The sequence below is a fragment of the Electrona antarctica genome (genome assembly GCF_951216825.1).
Source record: "Electrona antarctica genome assembly, chromosome: 1".
Lineage (NCBI taxonomy): Eukaryota > Metazoa > Chordata > Actinopteri > Myctophiformes > Myctophidae > Electrona > Electrona antarctica.
This window is the reverse complement of record NC_136806.1, coordinates 48,946,488-48,958,929: the sequence shown is the minus strand read 5'-3', so window position 1 is coordinate 48,958,929 and position 12,442 is coordinate 48,946,488. Positions and strand designations below refer to the sequence as shown.

The window sequence follows — 12,442 nt, the reverse complement described above, 5'->3', positions numbered from 1 at the left end:
AGGCCTGTCCAGGACAAGTGTCGCCAAACGACATACAACATACATTAACGCCCTATTTTATACTTTGACAAAAATAGTCAATCTACGAAGCTTGTAGATTTGCTATGTTTTGGGGGGTTGGGGGGAGGCTATTCATAATGATTACTTTTGGTATTTCATATTTTGACGCCAATGCGAGTATTTTCTTCTATTCTAAGTAAAGGAAAACATCATCCGACGACTACTTCCACCACTGTCTGTGTGATAGTGGACCAGGTCAAAAACACCCTCCACTCCCCTAGCTGCCCCGCACAATAAATAATGTGGCAAGGCTGAGTCCTTTTGTGTCCACACAGATTCTTTCTTTGGCCCGGGGTGGGCGGATATCGAGGCGTTTGATCTGAATTCTAAAGGGTCTTGTTGCAGCCCCATAAAGGATGCCATTGTATGCAAATAGTTTATATAAGAGCATATGACCGGGCACTGGCTAGCACTGGCTAGTGGCGGAGGAATGATTAGCATTTTCCAAACGCATGGTATTCTCAATCCAGCCTTTCCGTTGGCTAAAAAGCACAATATTTTTATTCATTTTCACCCCTTTTGTACACATTTTTGTGTACCACCACAGCCGAAGGTAAAATAAATGCTCTCATTATATTACCTTCATCAAATGTGTGTTGTTTTGGACTAACATTCAGTGCACAGAGTGATCTACCCCAGCCATACAAGGATAGTTTCTAGGCTGCTGTGTTAAATTATGATGTACACTTGGCAAAGCATTTACCAGAAACCAAATCATTTCATATTAGGCATTTTAGAAATATCTTTTGGCATGAGTAATAATTTGTATTTATTTGTCATAAGCAAATAAGAGCACGTTTGTAATCATTCTCATAAACAATACAGTCTCAGACGTCCGGGGAAAAAAATGTCTCCCAATGAGATGGAGTTCTTGGCAACGCCTTGGAGAATTGGACTGGCATATAGTCTGTCGGTCTGTCTGCGACTGAACCCTAGGTCAGATTGGGAGTATTGTATTAATACGGGGCTGGTGGATCACGTGTGCGTCAAATGTTTTGCAATTGGCTTCGATCTGTTACGTGCGATGACGGTGCACGGCGGCAGGCCATCGCCCAGGTTTTTATACCGCCAACGAGTGACCTGGCAATTCTCGGTAGATTTTGCTACGTGGCCAAGCCAGCTTCATGTCCGGGCGATATCTGAAGATGGTCAACTTTGGACCTGGCGCCACTTATGCCGCTTATGCCGCCGGCTGACCTCGGCAAACCGCTTCCAAAATGATGTTGTAAAGGTAGACTTTGAATAATTATCTTCATTATAGTGGTAGTATGTTGGAGTTCAGCAATGGCAATAACATTAAAACTATTCAGTGCATTACAACTTCATATCAGTGGTGTGTTTTTAAGAAAGGCTATATATTAGGTTTGTTTGTGTTAGCACTAACTACATTTGTTGTTAACCCATGCCACAATAATGGCCATCTCTCTCAGGATGGCATATGTAGGTTTGCCTTCCACTCTCACAGCATTTAACGTTTACTCTTCCAGAGCTGGAATCGAAAATGAACTGGGGGTCCTTTTATGCCTTGGTCAGCGGCGTAAACAGGCATTCCACTGGCATCGGACGCGTCTGGCTCTCCGTCATCTTCATCTTCCGCATCCTGGTGCTGGTGGTGGCCGCTGAGAGCGTGTGGGGAGATGAGAAGTCCCAGTTCACCTGCAACACCCAGCAGCCGGGCTGCGACAGCGTCTGCTACGACCAGTTCTTCCCCATCTCTCACATCCGCCTGTGGGCACTGCAGCTCATCCTGGTGTCCACCCCCGCTCTGCTGGTGGCCATGCACGTGGCCCACCGGCACCACATCGAGAAGAAGATCCTGAAGAGGTCGGGCCGCGGCAGCCCCAAGGACATCGAGCGCATCAAGAACCAGAAGTATCAGGTCACCGGAGCCCTGTGGTGGACCTACATGATCAGCCTCATCTTCCGGATCGTCTTCGAGGTGGTTTTCCTCTACATCTTCTACTTGATCTACCCCACCTTCAAGATGGTGCGTCTGGTGAAGTGTGAGTCGTACCCGTGTCCCAACACGGTGGACTGTTTTGTCTCCAGACCCACAGAAAAGACCATATTCACGGTGTTCATGCTGGCAGTCTCTGGACTGTGCGTGCTGCTCAACCTGGCCGAGGTGGCGTACCTTCTAGGCAGGGCCTGCATACGCTGCCTCCACCCCTCCGATGAAGAGTCCAAAGTGGCGTGGATAACGCAGAGGTTGTCCTCCTACAAGCAGAACGAGATCAATCAGCTGATAGCGGACCATTCTCTCAAGTCTAAGTTCACTGTGACCAAGAGCAAGAGCCCCGCAGAAAAAGGAGAGAGGTGTTCCGCTTGCTGAGATTGGCACTTCCTTTACACATGAAACTAATCAACTGGTCACGTCCATGGGAGCATGTACTGTATATTAGCTCGTTTTGAATATGCTTATTTATGCGGTTTGTAAAGTTGTTTATCCATCCATCGTTATCTTTGTAATTCATACATTCATTCTTTATTAGATAGACCTTTTATTCGTCCCACAGAAGGCGAGTTCAGTTGTCATGGCAGTACCACAGATATGAAACAGGATAGATAAAGACAAAGACATACAGCTATGAGTAACAAATGATACAAAAGAGTAAGCACGTAGTAAAGTACAGGGATTAGAATAAAGTCAGAAACCAGGAGATGTACGTATACTACAGTACTCTTGTTTGGCCCTCTGCACTTGTCTAGGTATGAGCTACTAAATATAAATGTAGTGTAGTCAAAATTGATGATTCCATTTTGTTATTCCATTTGTTCTACTGACACAAGCGTGGAACATGCAACAGAGTCGGTTGTAGGTAGAAACGTGAACAACAGGGTCCTATACAAAATAATATGCTGGATAGGAGAGAGAACTTCTTATTTGGAATTGAAAAATGTGGGTTTACATAATCTAATTGCAGTCGGAGCTGAAGTACAGCAAAAGGGGCGTTTGTTTCAATATGTCTTACAGTAATACTTGATTCCTGGAACGAACCCACTTAATTGTATTAGACCAGTTCAGTCATTATATTGTGGGCAAAGGGTTATGACAGTTATGACTATTGCTGCTTTTCTTTTTTTCTTTTTTGTTTATTATTTTAACATTAGGTAGTAACAGAAAATGTAGGGAGCCTGTTGAGGACTGTTGACACAAAATTATTATAGTACAAGAAACAAATGTAAACCAAGCTAAATTCCCTTATACCTCTAATAATGATCCTAAAAGCACTTAATCCTAGCGTCCTTATTCTTAGGGCCGAAAATAGCAGACTTACAAGCTCACAATTCATTGTGACACAGCATGTTGTGAGCTTGTAGATTGGCTATCTTCGGCGAAGAGATGTGTACAGGGAAATACTAGTCACTAGTATTTTTATATTAGGTCCACTAACTAGTGGACCTAATATAAATAAGCTCCAGTCCAGGGGTTCTCAACGTTTTTGGCTGGGGACCCCCAAAAATACTTTGGCCATGTCTCGACCTCCGCCCCGCACCCTCCCCACCACCAATACAAATTGGCCGCTACAATAACCTTAATAAAATACATCATAAATAAATACTGAAACCAGATATAATCATTAAGGAAAGTTTATGCATGTACTATGTGTACTAAGTAAACTCTAAATTTCCATTTTCCAGCCATTCAGTTGTGCAAAAAAAAAAGGGGAAAAAATAATAATATGGGGACCCCCCAAAATAAATGTGGGACCCTCCGAGGGGTCGTGACCCCCAGGTTGAGAACCCCTGCTCCAGTCAACATATAGTATAGTGATAAAATCAAAATGTGTCACAGACCGGAGGTATTCCTTCAACTGGACCTTTCAATGAATTTACTTTGTGAAGAAAAGAAAAACAAAACAAAGTCATTCTTGATTCTTCCCAGGCGTGTTTCAGTCTCAAAATGGTGGCATTGTTCAAGACACCACATGATGTTCGACCAATGAATAGGCAAGATCAGAAGAATTCATTCATTCTTATTCCCTCGTTTGTTTGGGCGGTGCAGCATCTTGCTGCCAACACATCTCATCTGGTGCTGGTGACATGGCAAATTTAACTAATCCACTCCTCCTCAGTGACATTTAACTACTTGAACCCTGGCGGCACTAGTCTGGGAACAAAGTTCAGTGAAATGTAGCTATTTTCGGAAGAGAGATTTGGTGTAGAGCAGTGTTTGTGAACCTGTGGGCTGGAGCCCACTGATGGCCAGTGAAGATATATAAGTAGGCCCCCAAATAATTGGCAAAACACACAAGATTTTAATGACAATATAACATCAAAACAATATGGGTGGGCCTTGAATGCTTTTGATATTTTTAAGTGAGCCCTGATCCTGAAAAGTTGCGAACTACTGGTGTAGAGGGAAATGCTAGCGGACGTAGTATTGAGCCCTCAACTAAGTATATAGGGTTCAAGTGTCAGCTATGAAGACTTAATCGGGGTGTTTTTGATTAAATAAATAATACGTTTAGCCATTCAAAGGAAATTGTACGACTTTCGAGTCATTTTAAGTTGTTTAAACACTACAGCTGTCACTGTCAGAACATTCCCTGGTTTTCTTCACTTCTCATCATGCAATAGTATGCATTTTATCCATATCTCTCCGGTCCGGTGAAACATTTAGGCTAACCTTATTGACGGTTTTATTAACACATGTGAATATGTTTATAAAAACAGACAGGTTTGAGTTTGCATACATTAATTGACATCCAGGTAAACAATCCATTCAAAATATGAAAATGACTTGGAATTTTATACATGTATATTGTATGTATATTACTGTATATTAAACTTGATGATAATTTGACAAATACATTGACACAAACTATTAAGCATTCATTTAATGATTTCTTCCCGGTTCCACTCCGAGGCTGAACCCCTTCCTCCTCCTGCTCACGATGAGCAGGCGGGTGTCGTTGCCTCCGTTGTCGCTGTGTGAAAGTCGTGTGCATGTGAAATACATTGTGAAGTGCTTTTAAAGGTATATTCAGTGATATCACTTAATTCAAATATCAATTATTTTTTCTTATTTTTTGGATAATCCTCCCTACTATAAAGTGTGCTGACCACATAAGGAGTTCCTCCCTGTCCCCAGTTAACCCCTGGGGTCAAAAAACCCTAGTTTCGGTTTGGGCTTTGGGTGGCAAAGCCTTCATCCAATCAGGATGAAAGGGGCCTTCCTCCAATCATGATCGAATGGGGCGGGCATTGGTGCACGTGCTGTTGGTCTGTTGTACTTCCCCCACTGTAGAGCGTGTGCATGTGCACATTTTGTTACCGGGTGGACCGTTTTTTTTCCTCCAAATCACCCAAATCACTGAATGCTCCTTTAAGGGTCAGAAAGATGCTAAATGGATGCAGTCTATAGTGGAATGATTTGCAGCAAATTATTTGGGACTTTATTTCATACTCACATTTACCTTGATTTGTTGATATGTTGCTGTCGGGGCAGAAACCTCTTATCTCGATATTTTGTGTGTGTTGTACAATAACGCACTACTACAGCGTCACACAATAACGCACTACTACAGCGTCACACAATAACGCACTACTACAGCGTCACACAATAACGCACTACTACAGCGTCACACAATAACGCACTACTACAGCGTCACACAATAACGCACTACTACAGCGTCACACAATAACGCACTACTACAGCGTCACACAATAACGCACTACTACAGCGTCACACAATAACGCACTACTACAGCGTCACACAATAACGCACTACTACAGCGTCACACAATAACGCACTACTACAGCGTCACACAATAACGCACTACTACAGCGTCACACAATAACGCACTACTACAGCGTCACACAATAACGCACTACTACAGCGTCACACAATAACGCACTACTACAGCGTCACACAATAACGCACTACTACAGCGTCACACAATAACGCACTACTACAGCGTCACACAATAACGCACTACTACAGCGTCACACAATAACGCACTACTACAGCGTCACACAATAACGCACTACTACAGCGTCACACAATAACGCACTACTACAGCGTCACACAATAACGCACTACTACAGCGTCACACAATAACGCACTACTACAGCGTCACACAATAACGCACTACTACAGCGTCACACAATAACGCACTACTACAGCGTCACACAATAACGCACTACTACAGCGTCACACAATAACGCACTACTACAGCGTCACACAATAACGCACTACTACAGCGTCACACAATAACGCACTACTACAGCGTCACACAATAACGCACTACTACAGCGTCACACAATAACGCACTACTACAGCGTCACACAATAACGCACTACTACAGCGTCACACAATAACGCACTACTACAGCGTCACACAATAACGCACTACTACAGCGTCACACAATAACGCACTACTACAGCGTCACACAATAACGCACTACTACAGCGTCACACAATAACGCACTACTACAGCGTCACACAATAACGCACTACTACAGCGTCACACAATAACGCACTACTACAGCGTCACACAATAACGCACTACTACAGCGTCACACAATAACGCACTACTACAGCGTCACTCAATAACGCACTACTACAGCGTCACTCAATAACGCACTACTACAGCGTCACTCAATAACGCACTACTACAGCGTCACACAATAACGCACTACTACAGCGTCACACAATAACGCACTACTACAGCGTCACTCAATAACGCACTACTACAGCGTCACTCAATAACGCACTACTACAGCGTCACTCAATAACGCACTACTACAGCGTCACACAATAACGCACTACTACAGCGTCACTCAATAACGCACTACTACAGCGTCACACAATAACGCACTACTACAGCGTCACTCAATAACGCACTACTACAGCGTCACTCAATAACACACTACTACAGCGTCACACAAAAGCATCAAAAGTAGCAGATCCACAGCGCAAAGCGACACACTTTGAGCTTATAGATCTGCTACTTTTGAATTTGAATCTCAAAGTAACAGTTTTGGACATATGATGTTTCCACCCGACAGAGTTGATATTTTATTATCCAAAAAATGCACTTTTCGATTAATAAAAAAAAAAGAAAAAGTAATCAATAGTAATTGTCAAGAAGAGAGAGAGTTGCAGCCCTAATTAAAACATCCTTCTCACTCTAAATAGGCACTAGAAGTCTTGTTTGGAATTTCTGTATATTTCAATCATTATTTTGGGGGTCTAGAAGGGATTTGGGATCAAATGTTTTGGTGTTCAGGGGTGTACGTTTGGATTCTGGTACGAGGTACAGGAGGGAGGGACTATAATGTGACCACAGGAGGTTGTTCGCTGTGATAATGTTTCTGCTTTAGGTCATCATAGTGTCACCAGATCCCCACATCACACACTTCGTTATTCTGGCTGTGTCATTTGTTGTCTGAAGACGTGGAAGGCCCTTCAACTCAGAGTTATGCCTCTATCCGTGATAGGAGAGACTCTGCCGCTATATTTAGACAACAGTAGCACCCGTGGCCAGACAGGATTAGTAGAGCACCTTATTGGCTGACTGCCCTGTCACTCACGGTATGAAGCGAGTAGGGGGACTTCGGTAGCTTACATTAGAGTGTGCCCTGTGCCAAATTTAACCCTGGGGGGGTGGGGGGTTAGGAGGGGCGGGCAGCCCAGTCAGAGTTGCTTGTGAGTGTGTCTGGCAGGTTTGTGTGGCCAGTGGAAGACCCCTCAGGGCCCTGAATCCTGGAAAAGCTGTGGCCTGTGGCCGTGGACAGAGAAGAGGCCGGAGACTCAGTAGAGTGGAACAGCGGCGGCTGAGGACAGCAAGAGTCCACTTTTCCTGTCCATTCAAGGGCATTACTGGGGGGCCGCCCGGGGACCGGCCTCCCTCTCTGAGGCCTGAAGGCGAGAAAGGAGACCCTCCATGGATCCTTGCAGACACAGAGCGCTCCGCCACAGGGGATGTGTAAGTTGATGAGGTGGGTTTACCAACAAATGTGGCTTCTGAAGTTTGATTCCTAATGTGTGGGTTGCAGTATTATAGAGCTTGTGATGGAAGGTAATGAACATATCCATGGTTTATTCAAACTACCGTGCCTAAGATGAATGTGATATAGGATCTGTGAAGGATATGAAATCCTTATAGTGTTGATATTGTCCAAATTAAGATCTTGTATATCTTGGCTGTTTCTTATGGTATTATCTGTTTTACTTGCTTTTCCAAGTAACATGAAAGGGCGTTTCATCCAAAATGTTTTTCTTATTTATTTACAATTCTTGCGCTTGCACAGTAGTATTATCCAAGAGCCCTCTTTCATTGTCCACAAATATTAGTACAGTAGGTGATTATTTCGAATACGTAATGTGTTAGAACAGCTTAAAGCTCTTTTCTGGTATTGTGTTTCACCTGTCACGGATCAAGTTACTGTGACTCCTGGCATGAAGGCCATCACTTTCCTGACATGCCTCCCCCTGTCCACACTTGCCAAATATACATTCTAGCCCCTAAAGTAAATATAATCCTGTCTGTGTCCATGTGGAAATGGTCACTACCTGACTGGCACTTCAGAAGGGACAGGATACAGGAGTATATACTCAGACCAGAGCTCGGCTCTCAGGGGACTCGTTTGGTTAAAGACTCATCTGCATTTGGTGAGTTATAGAAGGGAAGAAATTAGTAGTTCAAGCAATTGTTTTCAGTACCAAAACATAAAGGAACTGTAAGTGATTTCTGTGTTGTTAAATTAAGTGTTAAATGGCTATATTCTGATAGTTATCATAGCTAGAGTGTTTGATCTGTAACTCCCGGTCTCTCCAGCTCTTTAGTAAACACTGACTGCATAAAATGTTTTTTCAAGTTGGTATGCCAATTTCATCCAATCAGAGGAGATGTCAGGATACAGGATAAGGAAGTGCAATGGGAAGTTATGAATTAAATGAAATTGGAATTGGAATATTGAAATTGAAGCTGATAAATGTGTACTCTCTCCCGTCTTTGTGACCGACCTGCAAATGTTTTTCTGTTTACTAAAGACCTAGAGAGACGGGGAGAGCCCTGGCGGTTACTGACCAAACAGTATCAGAATTTAGAGCTATAACTTTTGAACAAAACAAACTTGTTTTAACCAAAAAAAGAAATCACTTTTAACCTTTAACTTGCCTTTATAACTCTTATGATTAACTCTTTATTATTATTACTTGCGCAAGCAGAGCGCGCAAATAATAGTTTTCGTCCAGTGCTTCGATGCGTATGTCGCCGTTTGATGCGTATTCGCCGTGCCAGCGTATGACGTAATGACTACTTGTGCTTGATATGGCATTTAATCCTCCTGACACTAAAACATATCGTCATTACGTCACCATCGAAAACCAATTACACCCTGGCAATGGGTCCTTTAATCCACATCTTTATTACGTCATCATTGAGAGCTAGTTATACCAGTTATACCCTGACGTCATATGCTGCTGCAATACATACGCATCAAACGGGGCATACGCAAAGTAACCACATTATACCGCTAATCAACTTACAAATTACATATACATAGAGGCATTTCCTTTAATCCACCCGACACTGATCGACATCTACGTCACCATCGAAAGCCGGTGACGTAGCGGTCGACAGTACTCTGACCCTGACGTCATATGCTGGGACAGTGCATACGCATCAAAAGTAACCACAGTATACCGCTAATCAATTTACAAATTACATATACATATACATAGGAACATTACCTCTAATCCTCCCGACACTAAAACATATCGTCATTACGTCACCATCGAAAACCAATTACACTCTGGCATTGGGACCTTTAATCCACATCTTTAATACGTCATCATTGAGAGTTAGTCATCATTGAGAGCTAGCTATACCAGTTATACCCTGACGTCATATGCTACCCTGACGGTGCATACAAATCAAAAGTAACCACAGTATACCGCTAATCAACTTACAAATTACATATACATATACATAGAGGTATTTCCTTTAATCCACCCGACATTGATCGAGATATACGTCACCATCGAAGGCATTGGGTCCTTTAATCCACATCTGTATTACGTCATCGTTGAGGGCTAGTCATCATTGAGCGCTAGCTATACCAGTTATACCCTGACGTCATATGCTGGGACGGTGCATAAGCATCAAAAGTAACCACAGTATACCACTAATCAACTTACAAATTACATATACATATACATAGGCATTTCCTTTAATCCACCCGACACTGATCGACATATACGTCACCATCGAAAGCCGTCACTCATGCGTATGAGTAATGACTACTTGTGCTTGATATAGCAGTGGTGTGATATTACATCCATGTATACAACAAGCAAGTAGGCACTCGACAGAGTGCAGTTCTAGTTATTATTATTATTATATTTTGGCTTGTGATTTTGTCCAGGTGTTTTTGTTTCGGAAGATATCATTTTGTTGAGATAATATACTTGCTCTAAGGTCTATCTTAAACTCAGTGGTTTTCAATGTTGGGTCCAGGGACCGTAAGGGTTCCTTGAGTGGCAGGTGGCTCTGAGAGTGTACGCAACTAATGAAACATTTGTACTCTCTCAGTTATGGAGTTTTCCTAAAAGCAAAGAGTTTGCAAACCACTGTCTTAATTTTTGTTCTTTGCCTTATTTTTCCTAGCTTGGCGGTGGTGTGACGTCATCACGTTAAGCCATGGGGGACTGGAACCTGCTGGGGAAGCTTCTGGAGAAGGCCCAGGAGCACTCCACCGTGGTGGGCAAGGTCTGGCTCACCGTCCTCTTCATCTTCCGCATCCTGGTGCTGAGCGCCGCCACCGAGAAGGTGTGGGGCGACGAGCAGTCGGGCTTCACCTGCGACACCAAGCAGCCCGGTTGCGAGAACGTGTGCTACGACATCACCTTCCCCATCTCGCACGTGCGCTTCTGGACGCTGCAGATCATCTTCGTGTCCACGCCCAGCCTCATCTACCTGGGCCACATTCTGCACCTGGTGCGCATGGAGGAGAAGCACCAGCAACGGGAGAAGGAGATGGTCGACAAGCACGCGCTCATGGTGGCGCAGAAGCACAAGAAGGCCCTGGTGAGGGACGACAAGGGCCGCGTGCGGCTGCAGGGAGAGCTCCTACGCACGTACGTGTTCAACGTCATCTTCAAGACCATCTTCGAGGTGGGCTTCATCGTGGCCCAGTACCTCCTGTACGGCTTCGAGCTAAAGCCCATGTACACGTGTGACCGGTCCCCCTGTCCCAACACGGTCAACTGCTACATCTCACGGCCCACAGAGAAAACCATCTTCATCATCTTCATGCTCGGCGTGGCCAGCCTGTCGCTGTTACTCAACCTCATAGAGATCTACCACCTGGGCTTCACCAAGTGCAAACAGGGCATCAGCTACAGGAGGAGGAAACAGCAACGGAAGGAACAGAATTCCATGAACTCCGTGTCCAAGCCGCCCAGTGAGGCCGCCGTGCCGTACGCGCCGAGCTACGACGACTACTTCCACCAGGTCGGGCAGCCCGGCGTGTACCCACCGGTGCCCGGCTACAACCTGGCCGAGGAGACGGACTCGTCCTTCCACCCGTACCACAGCAAGGCCGCCGCGTACAAGCAGAACAAGGACAACTTGGCGGTGGAGAGGAGCAGCAGCAAGCCGGAGGAATGTGACCTGAAAGCAAAGACGGGAGCGGAGTCGCCCCCCGGGTCGCCCAGCCAGGGCAGGGCCGGCCGCACGGCCAAACTCAGCAACAACAAGACTAGAATAGACGATCTGAAGATATGAGTGCGGCTTCAGTTGCACTGAGTAAGTCTTACAGTATGTTGACGGCAAAGCGGCTGTGATGCTCCTCCAAGGTGTTGAGACACGTTGGGGTATTGACATTTTGTTACGGTTTGTGAAAATGGAGTCGGTTGCATGATTATCATTTGTGAAGTCTTAGATCTGTTCAAGAAAATGTAATTCATGCTGTGATCACTGCCTGCTTTAAATGCTGCTGTTGACAGATTATCTTCAGGACAACTTGCATTGTACTGTGCCGTGTTTTTGAGTGGTGCCTAACCGCTCCAATGACTGGCCGTGTGTGTATGTCTGTCTGTCCATCTGTCCGTCTTTTTGAGTGGTGTAAACCACTCCTACAACTGGCTTTTTTGTGCAGAAAAAATGAGCATGGTTGCTATGTTCACCCTGTTCACCCGGGTGGCTTTGCTAGTCTGTGCAGAAGAAATGAGCATGGTTGCTATGTTCACCCGGGTGTACGAACAGCCGCTATAGAGCGTCGCAGTCCCGCCTCCTACCCTGGACCAGGAAATGAAACCCAATGCATTTTTCCCATAGACATTTCTTAAAGTATTTATTTAAAGACGGTTACGCCGCGGACAAAGCCAACTCGAGTCGTGACAACTCATGACAACACAAACAATATTTTGG

General features: G+C 44.5%; 2 protein-coding genes across 4 annotated transcripts; both read left to right on the top strand.

Moving 5' to 3' along the window:
• Positions 1–520: 520 nt before the first annotated feature.
• On the top strand, positions 521–2,553 carry LOC306924612 (gap junction beta-1 protein-like). The gene is made up of 2 exons (XM_079503185.1): positions 521–613; positions 1,548–2,553. The coding sequence occupies exon 2, from the start codon at positions 1,562–1,564 to the stop codon at positions 2,390–2,392; it is 831 nt and encodes a 276-aa protein (XP_079359311.1). The 5' UTR covers positions 521–613; positions 1,548–1,561; the 3' UTR covers positions 2,393–2,553.
• Positions 2,554–7,711: 5,158 nt separating this feature from the next.
• LOC306922300 (gap junction alpha-3 protein-like) lies at positions 7,712–12,123 on the top strand. Of its 3 annotated transcripts, none has more exons than XM_079499793.1 (2): positions 7,712–7,993; positions 10,679–12,123. In XM_079499793.1, exon 2 carries the CDS (start codon positions 10,712–10,714, stop codon positions 11,795–11,797), a length of 1,086 nt encoding a protein of 361 aa, XP_079355919.1. In that variant the 5' UTR covers positions 7,712–7,993; positions 10,679–10,711; the 3' UTR covers positions 11,798–12,123. The 3 variants fall into 3 exon arrangements, with proteins under 3 accessions (XP_079355919.1, XP_079355918.1, XP_079355920.1); XM_079499792.1 differs by having other exon boundaries at positions 7,712–8,006; XM_079499794.1 differs by lacking the exon at positions 7,712–7,993 and adding an exon at positions 8,571–8,679.
• Positions 12,124–12,442: the final 319 nt, after the last annotated feature.

What these genes read in the sequence shown, in the direction of transcription:
- LOC306924612 (XM_079503185.1), top strand. Translation starts at nt 1,562, where the DNA reads ATGAACTGGGGGTCCTTTTATGCCTTGGTCAGCGGCGTAAACAGGCAT.
- LOC306922300 (XM_079499793.1), top strand. Translation starts at nt 10,712, where the DNA reads ATGGGGGACTGGAACCTGCTGGGGAAGCTTCTGGAGAAGGCCCAGGAG.